This window comes from Symphodus melops (genome assembly GCF_947650265.1).
Source record: "Symphodus melops genome assembly, chromosome: 12".
NCBI lineage: Eukaryota > Metazoa > Chordata > Actinopteri > Labriformes > Labridae > Symphodus > Symphodus melops.
Window position 1 is genome coordinate 22,488,063 of NC_136702.1, and position 27,368 is coordinate 22,515,430.

Genomic DNA, 27,368 nt, shown 5'->3' on the forward strand with positions numbered 1-27,368 from the left:
AATTCATGTATTGTACATCAACTTTTTCATCAACAATACAACTTGTTACAGAGACATTCACACTTCCTCTTCGTAGTTTTTATTTTTTTACTGTTTAGCACATTTTAACAACAGGGCACACTGAAGACTTACCAGCTCTGAAGCTGGGACCGTTCAAGGAGCACATTCATTCAGCATGTCCATTATCAGATCGAAATGTTTTCTACATTTTTTGTATTTGGGATCAACCAATCACAGCTTCAGATTGCCTCCTGACTCTGAGTTCAGTGAGTTCTGTGAGTCTCTTCCTCGCTCACAGTCTCTCTAAGAACATTTCTGAATCACTCAAATCTTTGCTCAGATATTTGAAGCTCAGTCAGGAGCTCTCTGAGAGGAATCTGTTTGGACTGTGGACCCACATGTGATGTGTGCGACCCCAAAACAGTGAACATTACACACATTATTCCTGCGTGACATTTCTATATAAGATCTGATCTGATTTAATGAAAGCATTGAAAGCATCACTGTGACTAATGCAGCATCTGTGGGGTTCATTTCAAAGCACTTTGTACAGGCACAAAGTAGGAAAAGGGAAAGTGAGTAGAAGTGCAGACATGTCTCTTGCCATGTTGTTTTCACTTGGATTTTATTTACTGTCTGAAACACACAACAACAAACTTTGCTTGTTTGAGATTTTTATTTGTGAGACTCAAAGTTAGCAGAGGAGCCACGAGCAAACCACATGTGAATAACAGGAGTTTTTCTTCCTCCTCCATCAAATCTTAGCTCATGTCGTGCGTTTGTCTAACCTCAGAAGTAAAACTGTTCCCTCTAAATAACAGCTGGTGGCTTTAATACACGGTTACACACACACACACACACACACACAACCTTTTAATTACAAACAACATGCCACTCGTAAGAAGTTCAGACGACTCTTTCAGTTTGCATCTTTGGTCCATCACGTCAGTGACTGTCCCTGAAATCCAAGACTTTAACTCACCATTTTACACGAGGACAAAAATCATGAACGTAACGTAATCAGTTCAGAAACCAAGGAGACGAAGGAAACAGGAACAGGAGACATTTTCCTGCTGAAGATAAGAAACTTTTGAATCCTCTCTGACTCAGCAGGGCGTCGGTCACATTGCTCCCTCTCTCTCCTGGGGCTCCACATCGTGACTAGAGGCGCTGCTTGGGTGCCCCAGACCAAAGGGGGGCCCCTGAGTGCTCACCAACTTAAACCCCAGCAGAGGAGCAAATTGAGCCGATTTTGCGATGACGGTAGCAAACGTTCCCGAGGGGCCCGAGCTGACAGCACTTACTCTTGGTGCCATGCTAAGAGTGCTGCGTGCATTATTGCTGTGAGGACCAAAGTTTGTCAAAGAATGTCAACAAATGAAGAGAAATGATCCGTCTGTCAGAGACGGCTTAGGGCCCCAACAGACTCTACTATCACCACTAATGGTGCCTCATAGTGTACGTTTCTTAAGGGCTGAATATCAAACACAAGAGGATAAACACTCTTTTATATTCCATGAATCACATAGAAACGCCACAGGACTAAAAACCTCCACCTGGAATGTTACAGCACAACCTGATCACCTGTCCGCTCACGCACACATTTTGTTGCGTTCAGGTAAATAAATAAACTTCTATTCGCCAATATACAAAACACTCTCAAACGTTGCTTTTTGACATCTGTTTTTACAGTATTGGGAATTATTGCAAGAAGTCCTTTCAGATGAGACCTTTTTCTCGGAGATTGTCTCGGTGCTGCTAAAACTGTTCTGTGCAGGAAATCAAAGCAAAGCGGCTCGAGAGCTCGATGAAACTATTTCTTCTTACAGGTTTACAAAAACGTAAAAGGAGAAATGCTGTAGCTAACACCGAAAGAAAATGGCGGAAGAAGATTTTGAAAGAAAAAAAAGCAAATAACCTGCTAAACAGTCTCTACATGATACTTGAACCCTGCTGTGACAGGTTCAGGAACTCAAGAGGAAAAAATGTAACTTAAGACAAAATCAAGAAAAGGACTCGCCGTTATACCAAATGCAAAGATTTATACAATATAGATGAGTGTTACACTTTAAAAAGTCTCTGTGAATAAATACAATCTGCTGCTATTGCAAGAATTTCCACTGAAAAATACATTCGGAGTACAATTCTTCAAAGGAAACGTGAAGCTTCATAAAACCTGCAGACGACCTGCCGACATTCAGAGAACTGAGAAGAGATGCATGTGAGAGGAGATGACGCAGGCCCATGAACTGCAGCTTAGCCTGTCAGAATACACACACACACACACACACACACACATATATATACATTTACACAATCAGAGACACAATATGAAGCTTCTAGAATAATATCCACACACCTCACCAACACTAAAACTAACAGTTTCCAATAACCAGGCAGAGAACAACTTCAAAACTAAACTAACACTCTTTGATACGGTCTAAATCCTGGGTCACTGCGCGTGTGCAGAGCCCACAGGTTACATGAGTTATACACTGTAAACATTGCATTACAGATATGTAGCGTTATATTTGTTTCAACAGTATTAATGAGGCTTCACTCAGACGTTACAACAGAGGAGAAGAAGACGCCACGAAGCAACAGGCTCCCTCGTGTCAGAGAGCGTGCTCGCGTGTGTAGCCGAGTGCAGCCGCTGCAGCAGACGAGTGTGAAGGGTTGCAGAGAGAGCAGCAGCTCTACAGCAGACTGTCCAGGCTCTTCACTACGCTCTCCTTCTCGTCAGCTCCAGCAGGCTGCTCCTGTTTGGCCTGGTGCTCCTGCAGGATGGTGACCACGTCGTGGTGGCCGAACTGAACGGCTTCCTCTAACGGCGTGTTCCCCCATCTGTGCAAAGAAAACATCTCAAATACTGCAAAATACAGCAAGCACGAACGACAGAGGGAATGTGGTCAGGACGGGGAAATGTTCCTACAATACATTAGAAGACAAGAGGACAAGAAGCACCACATCATATTTAACACAACTTGACTCCCTCTTATATATTTCTTTTTGAAGCATGTGATTACTGAGCTGTGAGAGAAGAGTCTAAAAACACAAACCAAAACACGGAGGAAAGTCTCGCAGAAGGCAAGTGAAAATACTGAAGTTATTTTAGGATTCACGTGCATGCACATGACTTTAAGACTGACGCACTGTGTGGACTCACCTGTCTCTGGGGACCGGGTTGACCTTGCAGGCCTCGAGGAGGAAGCGCACCACCTCAGTGTGTCCTGAGAGCACAAACAACAATATCACCTTTCCTACTTCCTATGTATACTTACAGTCCTTAAAGACCACTCACATGATGACAATGAAAGTATGTTTACAGGAGGCAGATGGCCTCATTTGTTGTGTCTGTTATAGCTTGATAAGTATTTTATTATTTTATTTGCCCTCCTGCACAGCACTTTATTGGACTTGATGCACTTTTCTGTGCTGTGTCTTTTTACGGAGCTGCAGGTTTTCTGTCTGTTACGCTGCAGGTCTCGTTTCCTTCAGGATAATAATCAGGTTATGGATGTTATATCGTCCTCCTGCTGCTCAATTCCACTCTCCCTCTCTCTAATCACTCTCCTATTAAATACAGGCTAAAGAAAAACTGAAATAAACCTTTTTATTGTTAAAGTATGTGGAGAGACGAGTATCAGACTCTTTCTGTAGCTACCTAGAGAAGCTTTTGAACTTTTAGGGCTGGCTTTAGGAAAATGTATTTGCAATGTAAATACAGTCAGGCAGCTTGAAAGTTGTTGGCACAGAGTTCAGAGCATCCACTGTTGCCCGTCCACGTGCAGTGTCAGTATAGTGTCGTAGTAATGACACTGAATGAAAAGCAGAGAGGAAGGAGTTTGTTACCTTCAGCTGATGCCACATGGAGAGCCGTCCTGGAGTCGTAGTCTCTCTGCTCCATGTCGACGGACGACAGAGCAAACCTGCACATCACAGTCATGAAAGAGTGCCGTCATTAACGTCAACGTCAACAACACAACACAATACACTCTCCATTTAAACATCCTGAAGCATCCTGGCACCTGAATCTGAAACTCTGGACTCTTTCAAAACGCTAGACTGCTCAACCCAGCTGTGAACGTTTAATACTATAAATGGTTTAGAGCGTTTGACCTTCAGAAGGAGCTCAAAGTCAGGCTGCATTTTCCCCACAAAGAAGGAGACAGCGAGCTTGAGTGTTAGCAACGCTGGCTTTAACTGAAGTAACTACTTGGTATTTAACAGTGAACACATTAACCGTGCAGTATTTCTGTGAGAACACAGCAGGATATCCTCCGGAGACTTCAGTTTGAGCCAATCAGAGGGGAGTGAGGTTTCATTACTGTTCCTGCTGCACGCTGCATAGAGAGTCGATGACGACGATGAGCTCCATGCAGGTGAGTTGTGTTTCTATCTGTACATCTTTGTGAGCGTGAGTGACAGTAAAGAAGAGAGGAGAGCCGCTCACCTCCTCATCGCAGACACGTCTCCTGTGTAGGCAGCAAACAGCAGGTTGATCACAGACTTGACCTGCAGACACACACACACACACACACACACAGAATATTTGCAGAGGGAGCTCAGACTTGAACATGTCGCGATCATTTAACAGCAACACTGAGCGGAATTCAGTTTCACTCTTTTGTTTTTAACATCAGAGTGAAAACTAAAATACTGAAACAGTCCCAAACACGTTTGTTTCCTGTGACGACACCGTCTGAGGTCAAAGGTCATTTCCCAAAACAGCAGCACAGACACTGCTGTGTTTGGTCAAGAGAACTCAAACGGGAGGAAACTTCAGTTTGCATTGTTTGGGACTATTTTCAGTGAAATGCTTGTTACGTATTTCTTAAACTACAGCAGTTAAAGCGTGACTGTAAGTCTATGGACGACAGCAGAGTGATCGCACTGATGATACAATGAGGAGGTATTGTTAGTTGTTAGTTTGGGGGGTTTTTTCCCCCGCGGTGATGACGTCAGAATGACGTTTCAGTTGTGAAACAGAATTCCTTCAAGTGACCATCACAGCACACACAACTACATCTACCCAATTAAAACACGAATCCAACACAGAGACACACAGTTTATTGTCACAAACACACAGAGAGCCCCGCATCAAATCACACTTACCATCCAACAGCCATGAATCACTTCCTACAAGCAAAACTCAGCCGGTTGAAAACAAAGAAACACTGGAGACGTGACAACATGAGAACAGATACTAAGAACAGGCTGCTGTCCTGAACTATGCTTTCACCACTTGACCAAGGACATTATTGTTATTCTACAGGTTTAATATGCAAGGAAAGCCAGGGATTAACACTTGAAACACAAGCTGCATGTGAACAAATGTCTGTATGCAAATCCCTGAACAGCCTCAGGTAGAAAGGTAAACACGACTTCAGATAGAAAAACAAGCTGACGCTGTTGAAACTGGAAAATGTTGCATAACTGGAAGTTTGTAGCCGACGGCGATTGATGAGCGTGTGACGGACAGGTGACAGGTGAGAGTGAGCAGAAACAAGCCAACACTTCCTGAAGACTGTCACAGTAAACTCTCATCCAGTGCAGGACAGAAGTTTATCTGAGTTTAACCTCAGTGAGTGTGATGCAGACTGCTCCTCTTCTGCCTGTGCTGTTTTATGCAGACACTTAAAAACATTGAGACGGGCTGTCGTGGCCTCGTGGTTAATGTTCAGAGGCTTTAGATCAAATCTGACCTGTGGCTCTCTGCCCCCTGACTTCTGGCTCCACTGTCCTGTCCCTCCCACAAATTCATTAAAAAAAACCCAAAATAAAAGTTGAAAAAAGAAAGAGAGAAAAAAAACCAGTGACGGGGCAGAGAAATCCGTTAACATTGCTTTATTTGATTTTCAAACATGGGACACAGGCTTTAAAAAAAACCGACACCACTTTCACTGTCATGTCTGCCCTGAACTGTTGACGTGTGAAGAGTGAAGGAAGAGCAGGTCACACCTGTTTCCTCGGGCAGACAGGAGAGCGTGATGGAGGCGTTACATACAGATCAACGGTCGAGTGAAGCCGCGAGCTTGGAACTGTATGACTTCTTCCCGTGTGGCTGTTTGGCTCCATTTTGAATTCAAGCAACAACCAATGAAACGTCTTCATTTGACTTTAACTCCAGAGAAAAATCTCCTCTGATTTTATATTCTTTATATAGTTTTTTTTTTTTTTTTTTTTACATTCAAATCAAGTTTCATGTCAAAAGGCATCCAATTCCAAGATCAGCACGTCATCACGATGGGAGTGATAAAAGATGAATTCATTTTCAACTCAGAGTAAAATGTGTTTCAGACACACACCAACAAATATAATGACATGTGGGAGGGGAATTCACAACATCATGATTACAACATGTTCATGAAATCATACGAAAATAAAAACATGCAAGAGGAGGAAAAATTCTTAAAAAAAAATAATAATGAAGAAACGTGATGTAACTTATAAGAATCAGCACTCGGAGCTTGAACAGAGGAAGTGCTAATTACAAACTTCAAGTAGTACAGATGATCCACGCTGATGCAGAGAGCCATTACGCTGTGACTTGTGATTACTGATCAGTTCAGATAGTCCACCCTGATTGGTCACAGTGTAGCTCTGCTCCCGTGTTAGAAACATGCAGTGACTTTGGTTCATGTCTGTCAGGGAGGAATGATCAAAACATGAAGCTCACATGTTTCACAAAATAAAAGAGGGAGTCGCTCTCTGATCTGGGAAAGTAAGAAGGAGAGCAGCTGTGTTTACCTCACAGAGAGGACTCATCATGAAACCCAAGTGAAGCGGATGTTTTCCTCATCAGGACCGTGATCGCTGCTCTGATGGAGCCTGAGCAACAATCGCCCACATCTGTGTTTCTACACTTGAAGTTATAATCCTGAATCCACCTTCTACAGCTACTTCCTGTTCCTCTGCATCACGTCGCTTTGTGAACACGCCTTCTCGTTTAGTAACGTAACTTCCCCACAGCGCCTCAGAAAGGCTGCTCTCTACAGTTAGGTTTATGAAGAACCTAAAAGGTTCCTGAAGCTCCTGTTGCAAGAGAAGTCCTTAAGTTATTTAAAAAATATATTTTTAAATGCAGAAAATGTTTTTTTGTGACTCAGTGAAATGTGAAGGTGTCATTTCCCTTCATTAAATCTTTCATCACGTCTTTCTCTGACTCTCGAGTACAAGTCGATCAGAGGAAGAGGCGACTTTAAAAAGGAGTAAACGGATGAGTTCAGATCCACGAGTGTGTCTGCACTTTGATAATAATGGCAGTCTTCAGGATTATAACTTTAAAAAGCAGAAGCTCAGTCTGACACTCGGCTGCTTTGAACCCCGCCTGAAGGAGCGCTGAGGAACAACGATCCCGATGTCGGAGGCTTTTCAACACGTCGTGCCTCCACACAGCGACGACAAGAAACTTCACAACAACAACAAAAAAAAAAGATCAAAAACACTGACAAGAATCCATGAAATAAAAACAAGAAATACCTTCAGGTGACATGAATGAATAACGGAGTATGATTGGCTCAGCAGCCGTCACAGTGGTGATTACAGAACACGCTGATTCACTACAGGCGCAGGAGAGGGCCGTCTAAGGCGTCAGCTGACCTCACTGTCACGAGCCACGTATCAGAAACGGGGAATATTTGACCTCCTGCTACGGAGGATCATCGAACACGTCCAGACGCACAGCAGGACGCTACATACACCTGCCTACGCACATTTAGAGGTACAGTTCAATATGGACACAAGATGTGACACTACAGTACTAAAGGAGCAACAGTGAGAACTTGACACACAATACTGAATCCTAAGAGTGTTTGCATACTGTTCATCAGTAGACTAGAGGTATCTTACATTCAACCACACACAGTTTATACTGGTAGAGATGACAGAGCAGGTGGAGCTGGTGTGTTGGTGACTGTCCTGTGGATGCACACTGACCTTAAAGCTTAAACACACTGTCTTAGAGAAGGGCCAAAATGAGGGGGAACAGCGGGTACAGCGGCTTCAGTCCTCATTGCAGCGGCCGTGGGTTCAAGTCTGACTTCGACCTTTCAGATAAACTTATAATTCACCAAGTTGAATCCCCGATAACGAGGGATGTCTTCTCTGAAAACAAGTTTGAAGATTTAAGATTTCTGGCTGAAGGGGCTTAAATCAAAGCTGAAATGTTTTTGTATTTTTCATATGAAGCTTCCCGACTTTATTTGTCTGAAAGACAGAAAAACGTCGTCATTCTGAGCCCTCGATCAATTATATTGATTTGATTTTGATTCTGGGCCAAACACTGTCAGCTGTTAATGGGTCACCCTGCAGTCGGCCTTGGAGCAGAAGTCTTTGCACATGGAATACTCTACAGGGATTGGACGTAATCACGGGATACGCCAACGTGGTCACCATGAGTCACACAGCCAGCTCTACCTGCTCTCTGCATCCATCGATCACAACCTTCAAGCACACTTACAAAGCTCTGCTTCCTTTCTAGACAGCTTGTCTGAACCACACATTGTAAACATGGAGCCATGCTTATTGGAATGCAGCCCGGTCGACCCTGCAGGTCCACAGACGTCCAACCATGGTGACCGAGAGGAGCTCCAACTACACGTTACAGGTATGAACACACACTGTCCCCCCGCTGACGTCGTACAGAGGAGACAACAAGCTCCCTTCACACACACACACACACACTAAAACACACACATCCCATCGAAGTTCAACAGCAGCTCAGAGCGATGAAACACAACCTAAGAAAGCCTTTCAGAAGAGCGATCCTCACATTATCATCGTCCCTTCACAATCTGTGCTTCTTTCTGAGCATGTGCAGCAGCGCTCATCCAGGCACACATACTGTGACTTCTTTAATGAGCAGTGTGTGTTGAGGTCAGCATAGCGCAGAATGATTCTCAGCCTTCACTCTGAATAAAGGTGCAAGAGTTCTCACCACTACACTTCAAGTGTGATAAAGTCAGAAGGCACTACTGATACTGTCGACTGTTCACAGTCACAGACTGGGCAGCTTGAAAGGAAACACATATTAGCATAATGGGGATGTAATAATAAGGCAATCTGCTACTAGATCATTGGGAATGATCATTTTGCATCACGACATTGATCCATGTGTTTTACTGTTTGGGTCGGTGCCAAACAGCTTGACCTGAATCTGAAGAACGTGCGGGCCGGGTGTCTCTCACGTACCGGGCTGTTTGATGCACATTTGACTTTCAGAATATCTGCAGTAATTGTGCAGCACAAAATCACTAACGTATACAAATGTGCACCCTTTCAAATCTCCTGCAACTCATGTTGCATGCAAAGTGCCTTCAAAGGGAGGTCCAGATCACAGTGAGTGACCTTTTCTCTAGGAGAGTGTCCAGCCTCTTTCAGAGCTTCAACACCTACAGGACTGAAAGATTGCACGGGTGCATAAAACAACGTCCTACTTCAACATGAATAAAAGGGTCAAAGGTAAAACACATCCAAGCAGCTCATGGTTTTCAGACTCCGAAGGCTGAGAAGCTTCACACTAGCGTGATGTCAACTTCTACAAATGTTCAGTTTTAGGTTTCGACGAGGATTGAAAAAGCAAACGAGCTGCATTATTAAGAGCCTTCAGAAGACGCAGCTCTTGTTTTTTAAAAGGAGAATCGAGGTCAAGTGTGACGTAACGCTGCTGCACTCACAGCTCGCTCCTTTTCAACACAGACAGAAACACTGCGTCTTCCAGCCCGTTCTGATGCACCTATCCTAACGTCACAGTGTGAGCTACAGCTCTCTGCTAAGAGATGAAAGACTGCCAGTCTAAAGAGCTCCACTGATACAAACACATTCATACTGATTTTGGTTTTTACTTAAAATGCATCTCAGCCAGCACAGAGGATTCTGTGTTCAAACCACAGCAGCACCTCGACGCTGAACGACAAACACAACGAGGCTACGAGTTCATTTGGAAATCAGATTCAAAGAGGAAAAAAAAAAAAAAAAGCAGTAGATATTTCCATTTTTTCATCACAAATAAAACAGAAAAAGTTTCCCAGTCCATCCGAACAGTAACACTCGCACTCCATGAACAATAAATAATCCTCTTCATAATTTATGTATAAATATTAGAGGGTGAGGGAAGCTGACGGTGGTGTTTGGGGGGGGGGGGGGGGGTCTCCTCTCCTAATATTTCACTTGGCGACAGTGTCCATCCTATAGACTACTGTGGTGGAGCAGTCCTGGTGCGACTCAGTGGAGGAAACCTTTTTCCACAGAGGAGCTTTCAGAGCGAGCTCTTGTTGGAGACTCTCGTAATCCATGGGTCCGAAGGTTTGCAGCTGTTTCAATCGACACGAATAACAAATTAGTCTTTCTTCCTTCTGTGTGTGTGTGTGTGTGTGTGTGTGTGTGTGTGTGTGTGTGTGTGTGTGTGGCTGTGTTCAGACTAAAAGCAAAGCTTCTTTTACTCAGGCTGGACTGTTTGTTATGTCCAGCAGCTTTAATGTTTCGTGTCAGTTTGGACATTTCTGATCCGTCTGTGGGACCTGAGGGGACTTTTAATGCAAATCAAGCTACATTTGTGTGACTTGCTTTCCCAGTATAAAATGGCGTCTATATGCTGCCTTTGCCTTTAGTCTGAACACATGGTCAGATTAACAGAACGCTGCCAGGGTTTGTTGACAACCTGAGTTTTTGAACAAAACATGAGGCTTCAAATGTTTCTTTGCATATCAGTTGATTTGGCTGCTCTTTGTACGCTAAATAAGAAGCAAAGGAAGATCAATATTCCCACTCATACCAAAGAGATCAAACTGACAGCGCATCCAAAAATAGTTATTAACACAAACAATCCACACTACATGTTGTTGCTTTAGACGAAGTTAAGTAGAGGATGATCTAAGAGCTGAGCACTTTGAACCGGGGCAGAGAACGGGTCATGGTCAGTGTGTCTGATGGCGCTGCTGTGATGATGTCATGTGTCCTTACCCTCTGGTCGCCTCCTTCTCTGCGGGGGTCGTGCTTCTTGGCAAAGTGCCGCAGGTTGTCGTAGTTGTGGAAGTTGAAATGCTCCACGAGATCCTGGCATGAAGGAGGAGGGTCAGAAGAAGACATTTACACAACGAGGTCATAAAGCAGGAAACAGTTTTTGTAAAGCACATGAAGAGAGCTGCAGAGCTCCCGGTCTGACCTCTAGGTAATCATTAATCAAGCATTACTGACTCGGTCAGAGTATGAGAGCGTCAGCCAAGCTGGACAGGCACATCGAGGACACTGTTGCTCAATGCCAGAGAGTTCACCTGGTTTCCATCAGACACTGTTTATGTGACCTTTGTGTTTCCATTTAGATTTTAAGGAACTGGATTAGAAACGAGTCAAACGCTCATGTCTGATTAATAACGTCACATTTACTACGTTGTTCACTCTTATTAGAGGACCTTAAAGAGCCAGTGACACCTTTCATTCTTGTCTTTTGAACTGAAACACTCATTAAAGGCTCTTATGAGAAGTTGTGAAGCTGAATGTCCCTGAACTTATCCAACGTTTCTCTGGGATGTTTAATCTGAGCTCGACGTACCGTGCAGAACTGTATTCCTCTGACCGAGTTGCCGAGTTTGTCCAGCGGAGGTGACCAGCACATAATGCCCATCACGTTGGGAACGACCAGCAGGATCCCTCCTGCTACTCCAGACTTGGCTGGCAGGCCGACCTACAACAGAGACAACAGACGGGTTACATAACAGGAGATCAGCTGGGTGGATCTGCAGTAAAAGCACACAGTGCTTCAGTGATTCACCGTTAGATAAATCCATCCACGTCTGTCCTGTGATAGACTGAAGAATCACTGCTCATGACTTGTTCTCTACAATGAACATTTCCTTTTTTGTTCCACATTTAACAAAAAGAGCCGATGATCCGGTTTTATACTGAGCGAGGGTGCATTCAATTATACAACAAAGCAGCAGAGCCAAACTTTAACAGCCTCCAAAACAAACTCACTCATTCACTGAGTTCCTGCCTTCAATGCAACGAGAACAGATCAATGAAAAGCATTTTTACAGGCTCTGTATCTGGTTATTCAAATGCAGAAGATTTAATCACAGCACCTCTGTGCTCACATAACGACAGTATATAACACTGTGTCCATGCAGAGATGAGGTGTTTGGTCTCTTCATTTAAGAACACATTTTACATTTACATTTACATATGAGCTGTTTTAACCACCAGACGCTCAAATGATCTGTGGGTTCATATCAAACCAATCCTAATGATGAGCTTGACATGCAGCCAAAATAAAAGACGAGATGAAAATGGCTTCAAGGACTATCTTTGTCCTAAATGAACTTCTATCGTTAGCCACATGTAGCATCGTGTTGTCAGAAAGTGATCGGATGTGAAGTCTGAAATGCGTCCCTCCCTCTCTTCACTTACGTGGAAAGCAAACTGTCCCGAGAAGTCGTACATGCCGCAGGAGTGCATCAGACTCAAGGTGTTCCTCACCGCCTCCGGGCTCAGCACACGCTCACCCGTGATCGGGCAGATGCCGCCGTTAGCCAAGGTGGCGGCCATGACACTGGCGCTCTCGCAGGTCACCTCGATGGAGCAAAGCTGGGGGTTCAAACGGAGGACAATCAGTGCTGCTTGTCCTTTCTGGACACGCACTGTTAATCCAGTGATGGCCACCCGTCTGTTTCTATTGACTGAGACTATTTAAAGCGTCTCAGGGAGAACACGTGGCGAGGCAGCTCAACGAAAAGAGAAGGAATTATGAAGCAGAAATCAGATCAGTGACATCCCAACATAGTAGACAGAGCGGCAGAAAAACGAGAAGGCCGAACACGTCGTTACGGTTTCAGCCTTCTCGCTGAGAAAGGAAATCAGAGCTGCACTCACCTGAAAGTAGAAGTCCAGTATGGATGTCATGTCGGTCCCCTCTGGGAAACACTGCAGAGAGCAAGCAGAGGTCAGACATGATCATTTATCATCTGCTGCACAAATTCATGCTGCTGCGTTTCCAGATAAGGAAGAGAGCTTTTATTATGAGTAGATTTTAATCAGGTTTGGCTGGACGCACACTTATTGTACAGCGGCTCACGAGTTCTCTCACTATTGTTTCAAGTTTGTTGGTGAACTCCAAACATCCTCACAGTGACTGCTGAAAAAACAAAAAGTGAAAACAAAGGTAGAAATGAGGACGGGCGAACCTTTTTCTCTTTCAGGTAATATCCGATGGCAAAGTTCCTGTCGCCTGACTCACGCTCCGACTGGAATCTGCCACAAACAACAAAGAACGCCCATTACAGAGAGGAAGGAAATATTTGCACTGTGTGTGTGTGTGTGTGTGTGTGTGTGTGTGTGTATGTGTGTGTGTGTTGTCACTGGCGTGATGAAATTCCTTCCCCCCGCCCCTCGTGTGTTCAGTACGGTCTGAGCTCTGCTGCTCACACGTGATGACTCTGAAACACGAGCTCCATGCGTCTGCTCCGTTTCCACACGCGCGCTCTGTTAGCATGTTGTGTCATCATACATCATGCACATGAATGTGACCTTTACAGCACAGATTCCGTCACCCAGCTCCAAGAAAGTCGGCCAACTTTAGCCAAACAAATCAATCCTGCGTTGCCCATCTGCAGTCAAAGTGGAGGAAAGGTCGCGTGTGTTTGAACGCCACATCACGGCCTTTGTTAACCACAGGAACCATGACACGAGATGTCAACGAGCTGATAATCAAAGTGATTCTGAAGCCTAAACCAGAATGTGCTTCTCACTTCCCCACTAGTCCTTCAGTGTAATCGACATCACACCTGTTTTATTTAAAACACAAAGCTTTAAAACATATATCCATCTACGAGGCAAAAGAAGGACGACTAAGGTAACATGAAATTGCAATTTCATCTGTGCTGTATGTTTAACATGGAGCATATTTGACAAATAAACAACCTTGAACATGTAAGAACAGCTTTTTCCTGGTCAGATTTAGGGAGTGATGGAGAATCATCTGACGAGCGGTGAGCTCAAAGTATTGTTTTTAGTTGAACATTTTTAAACGGAGACTTTCAGATGTCTCACTACATGCAGTAAATCTTTGTGTTGAAGGTGAGACCCGACGAGTGCAGCAGCTGCTCTGTGATCTGTGTGCGCTCCTCATGATGTAGAGGCACTTACGTGGCGTTGCTGAAACCCACGTACTCGTGTCCGGCCATTTCTTTCAGAAAGTTCATGACCTGGAAGGAAAACAGAGGAGTGTTGTGAGGTTAAACTCTGTGACAGGCCTGTGCATCCGAAATGTTCGAAGCTCACAATATCAGTGTCCTAACGCTATAATAACTTTAAAGTGTCGTTGTTTTGAAGCGCAGTGTTAGTGGAGGATGTAGTCTTCCACTCAGGCAGCCCACTGTCCTCCCTCTCACGTCAAAGCCCAGTGTTTGATCACGTTTTCTAAAAGTAAATGGACTTGAGCTTCTTCAGCACTCGTCTCGTCCAGACTGAAAAAAAACAAAACCGTCCTGTCCGCTCAGCACGGCACATTTCCTCCTCTGTGGAAGCAGGGAAAGTGTCCATTCTGCTCACTGTGGATGTTCCTAAGTTTGCAAGTGGTTACCATGGTTTCTACTTGTATTTCTGCTTCTTGGCAGACTTGCAAACTAACAATGTGCTCAGTGCCACCTGCTGTATCAGAGTGAGCGATATCATTACTGTGAAGGCAGAGGGGAGGAGAGTAATGGTGCATCGTTTAAAAAGCCCTGAGATAATGTTGTGATGAATACACACAGTCTATTAAATATCCCCCTCACTAAGAGCATGATAGGGAGCTGAGCAGGTTTGAGTTCAGGTCGGACTTGTTCCACTTACATAGTCAAACTTCTCAGCGTTGCTGGCACCTTGCTGTGGAGAAAGCAGAAAAAGAGGAGGTTAGAGCGGAGCGTTTCAGAGGACAAGAACAGCATCAGGAAAGATCACACTGAAATGATAACGCTACTGCTGAGGAATTAGAACTACAGAATTAGCAGATGTGAAAGATTTGAGTAAAAAATAAAAATCACATGAGCTCTGCCAGGAATTATACAAGTAGATACGAGGTATTAATATGATTGGCTTCCTACTAGGCGCAGAGAGGGAAGTGGTTTCCAGTTAAAAATGGAGATTTAGTAGAAGTTACCTGAGCTTAGCAAGTAACGGCTTACTACGTCAAATCACAAATAACTCAACATTATTTCAAGTTTAAATGACGGTGTGTTTGATTCTTTACAGTGTAGATGTGGCTCAGTTTGTATTATGGGTTAACATATTGCAGGTGTGTATGTGTGTGTGTGTGTCTAGTGTGTGTCAACATGTGTGCTGGTGCTAACAGCCTGTCAGACAAACAGAGGGGAGGGAGGGAAAAAGGGAGGAAAGGTCTTCGTCTGAGGATAAACTTCACAGCTTTTAGCTCAGTGTGCGTTTATGGATCATTGATGCTGCTTCTCCCACAAAAAGTCAAAAACACACAGCAGAGGAAATATGGACACGCATGCATGCACATTAACAGTGCTATAACATCAGTTAAGAATTACTGCACACTTATGCTTTGAAAGATGTCAGAGGGATTCTTTAACTTTACTTTTAAACAGGTAAGAGTAAGTGACACAGATGGAGGTGTTAAAGAGTCTAAATGGGGATTCTAGAGAGCTGATTGGAGGAGAAACAGAGAGAGGGGGGAGAGGGGGGGGGGATCAGGGGGGTCGGGAGAGTGCGAGGTAGATAGATATGGAAAAGGAAGAAAAAATTACCAACGTCATTTGACCTGCAGCAGCAGTCATTATTTCCCACAGATCCTAAGTCTGGAAAATATGCAACAACATACAAAAACAGCAACAACATGTAGCCTTCAAGCACCATGTAACAACAGTTTTTGGGCTTATTGCCACGGCAACCATCCCATAGTTTTCCCACCGATTGTAAAAGCAAACTGAGCAGGCTGACTAAACGGCTTGACATTTGTGCTTCATCATAGAACAATTCAACAACACATGGAGGCACTGATGACAGTGATGGTGGATGTGAACACACACACACACACACACACACACACACACACACACACACACATTGTTGTCTCGGTGAATGTGACGCGTCAGATGTTTGTCTGTCTACCGTGTGACTTGGCGTGTTTAGCGGGCGGTTTAACGGGCGTGCTCTGCGGAGAAATGGAAGCCATCACATGCAACTGCCCACACGCTACGATGTGCAGTCTGCATCACTAATCAATACGAGAACAGCTATTCTGAGTCTCCTGACAGACGAGGGAGGACATCTTTAGACTTCCAGGAATCAATTATGGAAAGACACTGACTTTTAGAGAAGCAAACACGATTTCACTCAGAGATCAATATTGATCTGATTCCTGACTAATAAAACAAAGAAGTCCGTTTAGAGCAGGGAGTTCAAATGCTGCATTCTTGTTACTGTTGTATCTGCCAACAGCTCAAGCTGCACTTCCCCTCATTCCTGTTTCCCTGAGTCACAGTGTAACTGTAGAGGGGATACAACTTTTTTTGGGTGGAAGTATTTTAGCTGCTTAAAGCGTCCTGCATCAAACAGAAGGACAACATGTTAGTCTGTTTCTGAAGAAACAGAAGAACGAGCAGCGAGAGGCTGTCCACTAATTATCATGTATGCTGTCGATCTATTGATTTAAGATAGGAATAAACCAGATGTGATTAAATCCTCTGAAGGGTCCAAATCAATCATTGAGTCCTGTAACGATCATTTTAGGACATTCCCTCTCTCTCCTTTCTCCTGGGACGTCTTGTTTGGATTTTGTGAGAGAATAAAAAAAAGTGTATTTACAGAGTGACTTCTTTTAGAAAGGCCACGACTCTCTGCCGTCTGTCATCTTTACTGTGAGCTCGAGCAATGACAATGAACACAATCAAATCTAAACTCTTCATTTTTCTACTGTTCAAAAACTCAGAGTTCACAACGTGTTTAAATCCTGGACTTAGTTTGATTATTTACAGCCAAGCAGATGAAAACATAAAGATGTCTCAATGAAAACATCCTGTCATCCAGCTGCCTTCGTTTATCAATCACATGACAGCTTGTCTGATTGGCTGAACAGAAAGAAAACACTTATTTAACTGGCCGTCATGTCCCCTAGAAGTTAATAAGGAAACTAAAGACTTCTGTGATCTATCTTAATGATCCACGGACTGATGACTCACTGATCTCTTAACCTACAATCATAAAAGCTCATTAAAGCATTTAGCTTAAAAATTAACTTGTTTCAGATGCATGAAACAGTTTGTCGGCTCCTCTTTTAGCTCAGAGCTTCACACGGAGAAATGACACCGACTCTTTCACTTGTTGAAGTCTACAAAGTGCACAGCTGAGAGTCCAGGTGACGTCATGTTGACGCTGTGTGTTTTTAAATGTCAGCGTGCGGGGACGATTCAAGGAGGAGAATATGAACCACGTGTACGAACTTCACAAGGTTTCGTATTTATAAGGTCGTGACGATGCACGCAAGAAAGAAAGGAGACGGGCGAGACTTTTCACAGAGCGTCTCTCTACTTCTCGTAAGTCTGACGTTCAAAGAGTTAACGAGGATTTGGTCCCTGTTTTCTTACTCTGCGGATGGAGAGCGCTTCTTTAACAACATCAAGATGCAGAGCGATGAAGGGAGAAGGAAGACGATAAGGTGAACATTGAGGGTGTCACTGCTGTGAGAAGCGTCAGAGCTGCTGCACCGTGTTCATAGACGGAGGACGTCGTCTGAGTAGATGTGTGATTCAAACACGCTAACAGAGAGCGAGCGAGGGACTCCAGGAAACTGTTGTATCTTTAAAGTCAGGCTCTATTTGGACATCTTAAAGGCCGAAAAGACTCCACTGAAACTATTCTCCTTGATTCAGAACACCTAAGAAGGAATATAACTACTGTTTCTGATTGAAAAAGAAAAATATTTTTTTCTTTCAATGCACTAATCCTCTCTGTAATGTTGTTTCACACTTCAAGTGCAGCATTTACAGAAACGAGTGTATTTGCTCTGAAGTCATTACAGTCCTTTACTTGTTCAAACTCTGAGTGAAGAAAAAAAAAAACTGCCCAAGTCTGAAAATAAAGGAATTCCCCTGAAGACAATGACTAAAATAGAAAGGTGAGATTGATTATTTAAAAGTTGTGAAGAGGGGGAAATCTCACACTGCAAGTGTGAAACAAAGCAGCATTTGAATCTTCCACATGATTTTACATGATCTTGGGATCTGAAGCTCGTTTGTTACTAAAGAAAAACTCTTCACAACACGTTAGTGCCATGATGGAGAGAAGCTGGGGGAACTGTCTGACTTCCTGTCTCTCTCTCTGTGGTCATTCTGAGGCTGGTCTGCGTGCAGCTGCATTTGACTTGCTCTCCCTGCAGGTTATTTTCAGCAGCATGTCGTCTAAAAGTGTCCTCAGGAAGGATTAGCACAAGTCTTAATCACCACAACAAGACACATGGAAGTGGACTCAAGTAATGACCTGGAAACATATTTCAGCTGAGTCAAAGGTGTGGACACGTGAAGTCCCCTCAATGAGGGACAACAAATCATAAAGAAGACAAAGTGAGGACAGGAAGTCCGATACGTTATGTAAATGTAAATTAGGCTGTTGTTACTTCTTATCTGCTATCAATGTAAACATTTCATCCTTCCTGTTATAAACATATAAAGCAGCTCAGTGATACCTGATACCACATGAAGAATGTCCTGGCTGGAGTTTCAGTGGATATGAGACACACACGGGACATAAAACACACACATGAGGGAGGAAGAAAAAGTGTTGCTGCTTTTACCTTTATCAGTGAAGTACAAACAATAGCGCCAGCGTTCACCATGGGGTTGTGGGGCTTATCTGTAGAACAACAGGATCAAAGTGTACATGTTAGAGAGGTCTGCAGACACAGGATTACACTCCTCCCACAGTGAGGGGGCAGCAGGCTCTGAGTTCAGTCCATCCAGAGGTTAAGACTGAAGAAATGCAGCAGATCAAGGCCGAAGTAGGCGCTGCTCAAAGGCACGTCACCCTGCTATATACAGTCCTACTTACTTCTAACCAAGTATTTATCTTTAACATCTTAGAGTAAGAGCATGCATCGAGCTTGGCAAGCTGACAGGGTTTGATTGAACTGTGTTGATTTGAGTTGTTTGAACTTAGCTTAGCTTAGCTTAGCTTGCTACCTACATCCACACTGATGTTTCAGACAGGTACAAAAAAGACATTTAAAGAAGATAGTGTTTAGATATTAGAGTTACAATAAGAAGTCTTGTTTATCGTGTGCTTGAGGAGACATGTTAAACTCTTGTGATTAGTGCGTTAAAGTGAGCTGCTTTAGCTCCTGTAATGCCTGATAGATTCAACCACCAGCTGAGAGGAAACTTTCCTCCCACAGATGTCTAAAAGTGGTCAAAGTACTTTTACACTTTTATACTGCGTGATCTCCTTACACAACACAGCCAGCGCAGGGCTCTCCTCGTTCCCACACAGGAAGTGGCGTCAAGCTGGCTGCAGTGTGAGCACCTCCCTCTGACGCATCGACCACAGCTCTGATTAGCTCTCTTACACAAATCTATCTTCTCCATCTGTATCGTGCTCCGACTGCTTTCACAGAAATAAAACAGGCCCTCTCTCACGCACTCAGTTTAAAGTAAGCACATTCATTTCACGAGGCGGTGAAGTCTAGTGATGCCAGCTCTGACTCATTCAGTTGGCAGCGCGTGCAGTCACAGCTCTACACTCGGCTCTGCAGGCGGCTGAAGCCAGACAGTCGGCCAGCACTGCTGAATAACGATCAGGGTAAACACACTTATGACTGACAGTCCAACATGAATACAGTCTGCACAGCTATGGGGAAAGTAAAAAAAACAAAAAAACAATCTTTACATGTATTCTTTTTGAAGTATTATGAGGCATATGAGAGAGCATTAGATGAGGAAATGAGGAGCTGATGTGGGAGGAAACATTCTGTAATTGGATCTTCTTTGTGCTCAGAGATTTCAGAACACAGTTATTCTGCAGAAAAGGGAAACAGGAGCTCTATTTATGCTGTTTAAAGCCATGATGTTTACCCCGCTGTGACGTTTATCTGAATGTGGCCCAGGTGTAATGTGGGAAGAAGTGTTCCCCCCTCCGTACTGTCGTTGAGGTAGTAACAGAGGTGAGACACTTTCAGCACAGCCAGCGTAGTAATGTGTGTGCATGTGGAGCTCTCTCCTAAACACTGACAGGGACACTAATGTGAATCAATATGGATGTAGAAAGACCTAATGACAGCTCAGGGTCAAAGCCCCGCGACATCACGAAGGACACTTTACACACTCAAACTCTCATGAGGCCTCTGCTGCAGCAGCTCAGAGAAACAGGGATGATATATTTATGAAGTATTCTTTGAGGGACTGTGTGAAAAGATCAAGGAGGAGGAGAAAAAGGCTCACCGTCGTCATTCAGGAAGAGTTTATTAAAGCGCAGACCACTGGGCTCCTTTCCAATGAAACTGTGGACGTACTCCGTGCCATAGTCATGAACTGCCACTGCGTACTTGAGTGGTTTGACGCAGGACTGCAAACAGAAGGGCACCTTGGTGTCTCCTACCGTGTGTCTGCAAAAAAAAGATGTAGAGTAAGATCAGAAGAAGCTGTGCAGCAGTCTAAAAGTAAAAAAACTCAAAGTGAGCTGACGATAGGAGAGATGCTACAGGCGCAGGTTTGTGTGTTCAGGGTAAGCAGTAAACATCAGTGACAGAGCGTCACAGCACGATGACACAACCACATGTTCTGATGGTCGCTACCTTATCTTTACGACTTCCTCTCCAACACAAACAGAGGGAGTATACGCACCCGTGGAATTTCACAACGGCCTATCAGAGAGCGGCCTGATCAAAACACCCGCTGACATCATTTCACAATATTTTGAAGTGACTACTTGTTCTAGTTTGGTCTCTGGAAAAAAACACCTGTGCACTGTAAAGCAGTAAATGATGGTAGATTATGGTGCACACGCAGGTGTTCCTTCAAGTCTAACCTCGGGCTTCACAGCCCTGTGTGAGGCTCTGTGATCATCATGTGGCCCTTCACTATAACCACATTTTACAGAGTGAAGCGGGTTTTGTTTGAAGGTCAGAAGCTAACCTTTCACCTAATGCTGACAGACATGATGAGTTTCTGGTATGCAGTTTAAATAAATAGAAAACCAGCTCGGATCCCCGACTGAAACCACCAGAGGCCATTTGGAGACTGTTTACCCAACAGAAGGCCGAACTCACACCCAACACAGAGCTGACATTTTAAAGATATTTCTGGAATATCAACGTGATTGGCTCGTATTCTAACGCTTGCTCTCACCTCTGTCCGTCCACCGTGCACACAGAGATCGCCCACAGGTCGGGGCTGAACTTGGCGAGCTGAGGAATGTAGTCTGCGACCTGAAAGAGAGGAGAGGCAGCTGAAAGAGAGTCGCCTTACACCGCTGACGTCTGCCGAGGCTCAGGCTTCAGGGGAAAGCTAACACTGCTGACAATACACAAAGGTCAAGTCCTGGTCTAAAGACCACAGAGGACTAATCCACACACACGTGTGAATCCACATTAAAGCAATGTGTGTCTCTAGCTTAGCTCTGAAAGATACTCTGGAGAGCTGAGAGATGTGCAGGTGTCATTGAAGTATTTCATAAATGCTGAGCGGTGAAGCGCTTGCTTGGGGTCTGTGTGGCCGTTTCGACATGCCTGCGCTCATGTAACTGATCATACATAACCCATCAGTTCAGCTGACGTCCGGTCATCATGACTTTGATTCTGCTCCAGATTCAGATATCAAAGAGTAAAGTCTCTAACCTGCTCTACAGTACATGACTGTGTTCTCATGGGCTGCAGCTGTGATGCATGCTGAGCTCTCAGTCAGACGTGTGCTCAGTCTGGTGGTGTCACACATTAAATGCTTTAAGTCACCATTTATTTCTAAACTTTACAGTCTCTATTATATTAAAGGTTGACAGATTCAAAAAGCTTCTCAGTTTCAACAGACGTTGCTGTGAAAGAAAAGGACTGAGCACTGTCACGTAACGAGCTGTGCAAATCTACCATCAAAACAAAGATTTCAAGGAGCACTGTGGTCCTGTTTAAAGCCCTGGTATCATGACAACCCTGACTCAGTCTGCTATATAGATACCTGGTTGAATCCTGCATGCTAACACTGTTTTGTACAGCAGTTAGACTTAGACTGAACTTTATTGATCCTTTTGGGATGACTCCCTCAGGAAATTTAGGAAGATATTTCAAGTCTTTAAAACAGGAAAAGCATGACTAAAGAATAATATAACCAATGGTTCTGTTTCATTAAGTTTACATGTACGCTATTGAATTGGTGGAGCGTGCAAAAATCCCGAGCACAGGATCTGGCTCAGCAAACATTAAGTCACAGGTGTCAAACTCCAGTCCTGGAGGGCCGGCCTTCCTCAGACTTTTAGACGTCTCCCTGCTCTAACACACCTGCTTTAAACCAATGTGTTGTCATCAAGCTCTGCAGAAGCCTGATAACGAGTCACTCATTGGATTCAGCTGCGTCCGAGCAGGGAGACGTCTAACAGTCTGAGGAAGCCGGCCTTCCAGGACTGGAGTTTGACACCCCTGCATTAAGTCCACAGTGCTGTCCCTGTTCAGTGAGTCAAAGTGTCTTCAGGGGTTTTATTTCTGTGACTAATGTCAGGTCTGTTGGCCTCCAGCGTTGTTTTCGTTGTTAGAGGTTAATATAATGTGGGAAACCAAAGCAGGATTTACGTTTCCGACTTTGCTCTTCTCTTTTTTATTGTCTGTACATCTTAGCAGCGGCCACATACAGCAAACAGAGGCTGCACTGGTATCTGCTGGGAACACTGCTACGATCCTTTAACATGAGCCTGAGCTGGATTTTTCTTATCAAGTCGATCAGATGAGTGGTTTCCATTTTGTCTGTGTAATCAAAGACAGATGCAGATACAAAAACCAGCCTGTTGGCAGAGTCTGAAGGTAACATATCTGTGTGGGCAAAAATGATGATATTGAAGAAAACAAAGAGTCATGGACGTAAGGACACACCTGCCCTTCAGAGAGATTTTTGGCCCCCTCATAAAGCTCATCAATATGGGAGGAGAAGGACTGGAAGTCTGGGATGGCGAACTTCTTGCGGAAGGCCTGAGTGAGCAGGACAATGTTGCTCTGGACACACCTGATGAATAAACCACAGATAGCATGCTAAAACATTGTGACTGCATGCAGCTGAAGAAAAGTTTGTCAACCAAGTTTGCAACTGTGAAGTGTGACAAACTTCTTCAAATGTTCATTAAAAGTTGCTGATGAAGAATTTTCATCATAACTTATTGATCGGCTGCTGTTTGATCCAACATGAATCCGTTCAGTAAGTAATGACTGACTGAAGGAAACCACTGAGTGTCTGTGATATCTTCAGGTTTCAGTGACATGTCTTACTTACATTTCAGACTCAAAGGGAAACAAAACCATCTAAACCTAAAAAACAAACCCTGAGGCCTTCATCTGAAACTCATAGGACAATACTGTTTCAGACTGGCAGCACAGGCGAGAGGAAGTGAAACTGAACACTCGAGATTAACTTCCTGTCGACAAAACTATCATATTTTTTATTATCATGAAGAAAGGCAAAGAATTTTCTCTGAGGGTAATTCAGGTTTTCTTTCATTACTGTACCTGATAACTGATATGGACTCTGACCTGAATGTTAACAATCATCATAGGATCATTACTACCACCATGAGAAGAAAGCAACCGCTTTCTTTTTCAATTTTTGCATTTTCTCTTATTTTAAAGATTTATTTTGGGGGCTTTTGTGTCAGTTTAAATAAGACCTGGGCCCAGTGGTTAATGTGCATGCCCCCATGTATGGAGGCTGTAGTCCTCAACGTGGGTGGCCTGGGTTTAAATCCAGCCTGTAGCTCCATTTTAATCCCCACTCTCTCTTCCTGATTTCTGTCTCTGTCTACTTTCCAATAAAAGCTAAAAAGGCCAAAAAATAAATCAAAAGAGAAAACATGGGTCTGAACCCTGGGCTGCCCACTTAGAGGTCTGAAGCCTCCTCACACGGGGCACCACATAACGGCTGGATTTTAATGTGAAATTTAATAGTTTCTATTACTCTGTATTTTTTTCTGGCTAAATAAAAAGCAGGATCTCATGTGCCGATGGAACATATTTTTTTTGCATTAATGCAATATGCAAATTTAAACAAGCAAGTTAGTTTGAATTTGCAGTGAAAAATATGCTCATCGAGATGTAGAAAATGCTGTTTGAGGCAGGAAATACTGCAAAGGTTCTTTGGAAAGAAAGGTAATGAAAAGCAGCACTATGATTGGTGTAGATGACACAGATAGAAAACAGAAGAAGTGACGATCTTTACTTCTTGAAAAGATGTCTGTCCAGCGTGATGCCGTCTGCTGTGTTCTTCAGAGTCTCTTTCAGTGTGTCCATGCACTCCTTCAGTCTGGGGTCTCCTGTGCGGAGTCCAGTCGTTTTAAGCGCCTTAAACAAAGAAGAGAAAGGTTGGAGTAGAAACAGACAACTTGGTGATAGCGCACCTCCACAACAGAACAAAGCAGAACTTACCGTGAGGAATTTATGGACAGGAATCGTCTCTTGACCTTCAGCGACTGCGTAGAAGAGCAAGTCCTCCAAACTCGGGAGAATTCCTGCTCTCCTCCTACATCAGACACAAACACACGTTTATGAGACACAGCACTTCAAATCGTATGAAGGTACGAAAAAGAAAGCTTTGGTGACACTTTTCACAGTAAATCTTTTCTAGAGTTCATATATTTAGAAAAGAAGGGGAAACAGTGCATAGAGTATGTTTCCTTTGGGGGTTCATTAATGTGTCAGAGGATTGACCTTTAATACGAGCTGTGCAAAGCCTAGTCTCACCTCTACTGCCAGTCTCACCTAGCTTATCTCAGGCTCGTTATACAGCCTTAACACATTAAGCGAGGGATTTGAAGACCGCTTACTCAAAGCTGACAATCAAAGTGTCAACAATAAGACACTGATATGACTGTGAGTTTGGAGAACAGATGGGTCAAAGTGTTTCGTGAATAAAGCACATTTCTTCTACACGTTTGTCGTTGGCAGCGCTCCCTGATGAGACAGTGAAAAGCAGATTTTCATACATTTCAAAAAGGGAGAATATAGTATCGTATATATAGTATGAATCATATAAATGACACCAAATATGGTTATACCCAAAACCATTTTAATCCAAAGTGATTGAATCTAGAGGTAACTTATCTAAATGACCGATATCGGCACATGATTCAGTTTGTAATGTATATTTATAAAAAATATAAATATGTGAACAATCAGAGTAGAAGATGAATTATTTCATTCGTAACAATCTGCAAATGTGTCCAAGCTTGCAGGAGATCAGTGCCGCTCCCAGAAGCCCTCCATCAGTCATAGAGTCGGAAGCAGTGTTTGACTGGCTCCAAATTCCAGGAATTCTTCCGTCTATATCCGCCTGCCCGGCCCTCTGTGGCTCTTGGATTAATAAAGCCAACACTGTGGTGTGTTCACACGCTGGTCATGACACAGCAGCAGCGTGGTCTGCAGCGATTTCAATCATTCAAAGTGGTCTGACATTGTGCTCCAGTATGCTCTCTGTCCCAAGGTCAGGCACGCCATTAAAGAGGCGCTAATGCTGTTCAATGGTGCCATTAATTCAAAGATGGAAATTCTATGAAAAGCCAAGTGTGTCCCCGGAAGTAAATGACTTCACTGGTGTTTAAAATGTGCACAGAATAGACGCTCCAGCACTGGGGCGTTAGCTGTGTAAGTGCACACTGTCTACATCAGCACATGAAATTCCAGTATTCAGTCGGCTCCTCCTTCCTGCCTTCATCTCCTCTGCTTTTGTCACATCTCCTGCTCTGCACAGTGTAAACACTCCACATACAGCCCAGGTAACTGTGCCAGAACATGTGCAAACAAACCAGGATTGACTAAAATGCTGCTTGTCAGGCATGTATAATTCAGAGGGAGTGTTATTGACCTGACATCTGCCACTACAAGGGCTCGTCCAAAAAGCAGCTAGATAAAAGAAAGAAAGAAAAAGACACTATCATTATTCAATCAAGACCATTTACATATCTCTGCAAAACCATACTCAACAAGTGTTTTAGGATGCAGCTGGGACTGAGAATAGGTCCACGCTTGTGAATCGCTCATTAACCACCAACACTGTCTTTAGTGAGGGAAGTGTGTTTGTGTTGCAGGCGTGTTCTGCTGTGAGACGCTCGAGGGCCCACATGGCCGTCACTTTGTGCAGCGAGTGGACGGATCATTAAGGTAAAGGAGGAGGTGCTTCACCAGTTAAGGGCCAATTTTACACATCAAGATGAACGTATTGGTCATCAGACCATCGATCCTTTAATAAGAGATGAACTTACAAAGAGGTGGAGTGGAATTTACAATGCATTTAAAGTACTAAGAAAAACAAAGAAAACACCACTTAAAATCTGAATAACTCCACAACTTGTTACTAAATGTTTTAAACATCTGTCCCCTGAACATGCAATCCCTCCCAGATGTGAATGAAGTGGGCCTGTTCCATGTTCTCAGCAGCCCGTGTGAAGTGAACTAAATAAGCAATCCAGCAGAGTGTGTTTGAACTGGGCAAACAGATCCATGGAGTACAGTCAACACTTTGATTTTCTACATTTGTTCAGTTAAAACCTTCCTCCTGCTCACAGGCAGATGGCTCAGTCCATTTGTGTTAGTGCGGCGGCTCGCTGGTGTAAGCAGAACACTTTGAGCGTGTCCTGGAAACGTGCAGTCCTTGTTGATACACCGGAGGAGTAACAGCCCACACTGGGATCACTGTGAAGTATTTTAAAGAATCATACTGCAGTCAGATAAGTATACACTTCAATGAACCTCTCGTTCCAGTGGTCTAACTGTTTCAAAACAGGCCGCATCCAAAGAGCCTTTCATTACGATCGACGTCAAGATGATGGGCATAGAATGCAATACACTGTTTAAGTGAAAGGACCATTACAGGTCACATATTATGGGGAAACCCCCCCAGTTATGAGAAAAGTCCATCCTCTCCGTCTTTTGATCTGGATCAATAGAGGGACATCTTTCACTTTTTATTTGGCTGTGATTCAAAGAAGCACTTTGAGTAAAGCTTTCTGTGTGAGGCCAGGAGTGAGACCTTCTTTATTCACTGCTTAAAGCGTTCATCTCTACAGTTTGTCACTGATAGAGTCGTCACGCTCAAGTCCATAATAATGATAAGAGTAGTCGTGAAAGTGACTGTTTCATAATTGATAAATCACATTCCCTGCAGAGGTTTATCTCGTGAGTCATCGTCATCAAGCTGGTC

General features: G+C 43.7%; 1 protein-coding gene across 2 annotated transcripts in view; it reads right to left on the reverse strand.

Annotated features, from left to right (window-relative positions):
- Positions 1-657: 657 nt before the first annotated feature.
- Positions 658-27,368, reverse strand: part of LOC306832380 (glutaminase kidney isoform, mitochondrial-like) — a 28,846-nt gene continuing 2,135 nt past the window's right edge. The window contains exons 2-18 of one of the 2 annotated variants that reach the window (XM_079357023.1): positions 24,599-24,692; positions 24,393-24,514; positions 23,060-23,189; positions 21,333-21,412; positions 20,427-20,590; positions 18,788-18,846; positions 14,827-14,859; positions 14,140-14,198; positions 13,179-13,245; positions 12,868-12,918; positions 12,406-12,582; positions 11,552-11,683; positions 10,963-11,055; positions 4,454-4,515; positions 3,853-3,929; positions 3,167-3,230; positions 658-2,844 (exon numbers count right to left, since the gene is read on the reverse strand). In XM_079357023.1, the coding sequence (XP_079213149.1) occupies positions 2,697-2,844; positions 3,167-3,230; positions 3,853-3,929; positions 4,454-4,515; positions 10,963-11,055; positions 11,552-11,683; positions 12,406-12,582; positions 12,868-12,918; positions 13,179-13,245; positions 14,140-14,198; positions 14,827-14,859; positions 18,788-18,846; positions 20,427-20,590; positions 21,333-21,412; positions 23,060-23,189; positions 24,393-24,514; positions 24,599-24,692 (1,612 nt within the window). In that variant the 3' untranslated portion in view covers positions 658-2,696. Of the gene's footprint in view, positions 2,845-3,166; positions 3,231-3,852; positions 3,930-4,453; positions 4,516-5,832; positions 10,314-10,962; positions 11,056-11,551; positions 11,684-12,405; positions 12,583-12,867; positions 12,919-13,178; positions 13,246-14,139; positions 14,199-14,826; positions 14,860-18,787; positions 18,847-20,426; positions 20,591-21,332; positions 21,413-23,059; positions 23,190-24,392; positions 24,515-24,598; positions 24,693-27,368 lie in introns of those variants that run through there. The other variant, XM_079357024.1, reaches the window with a different exon arrangement.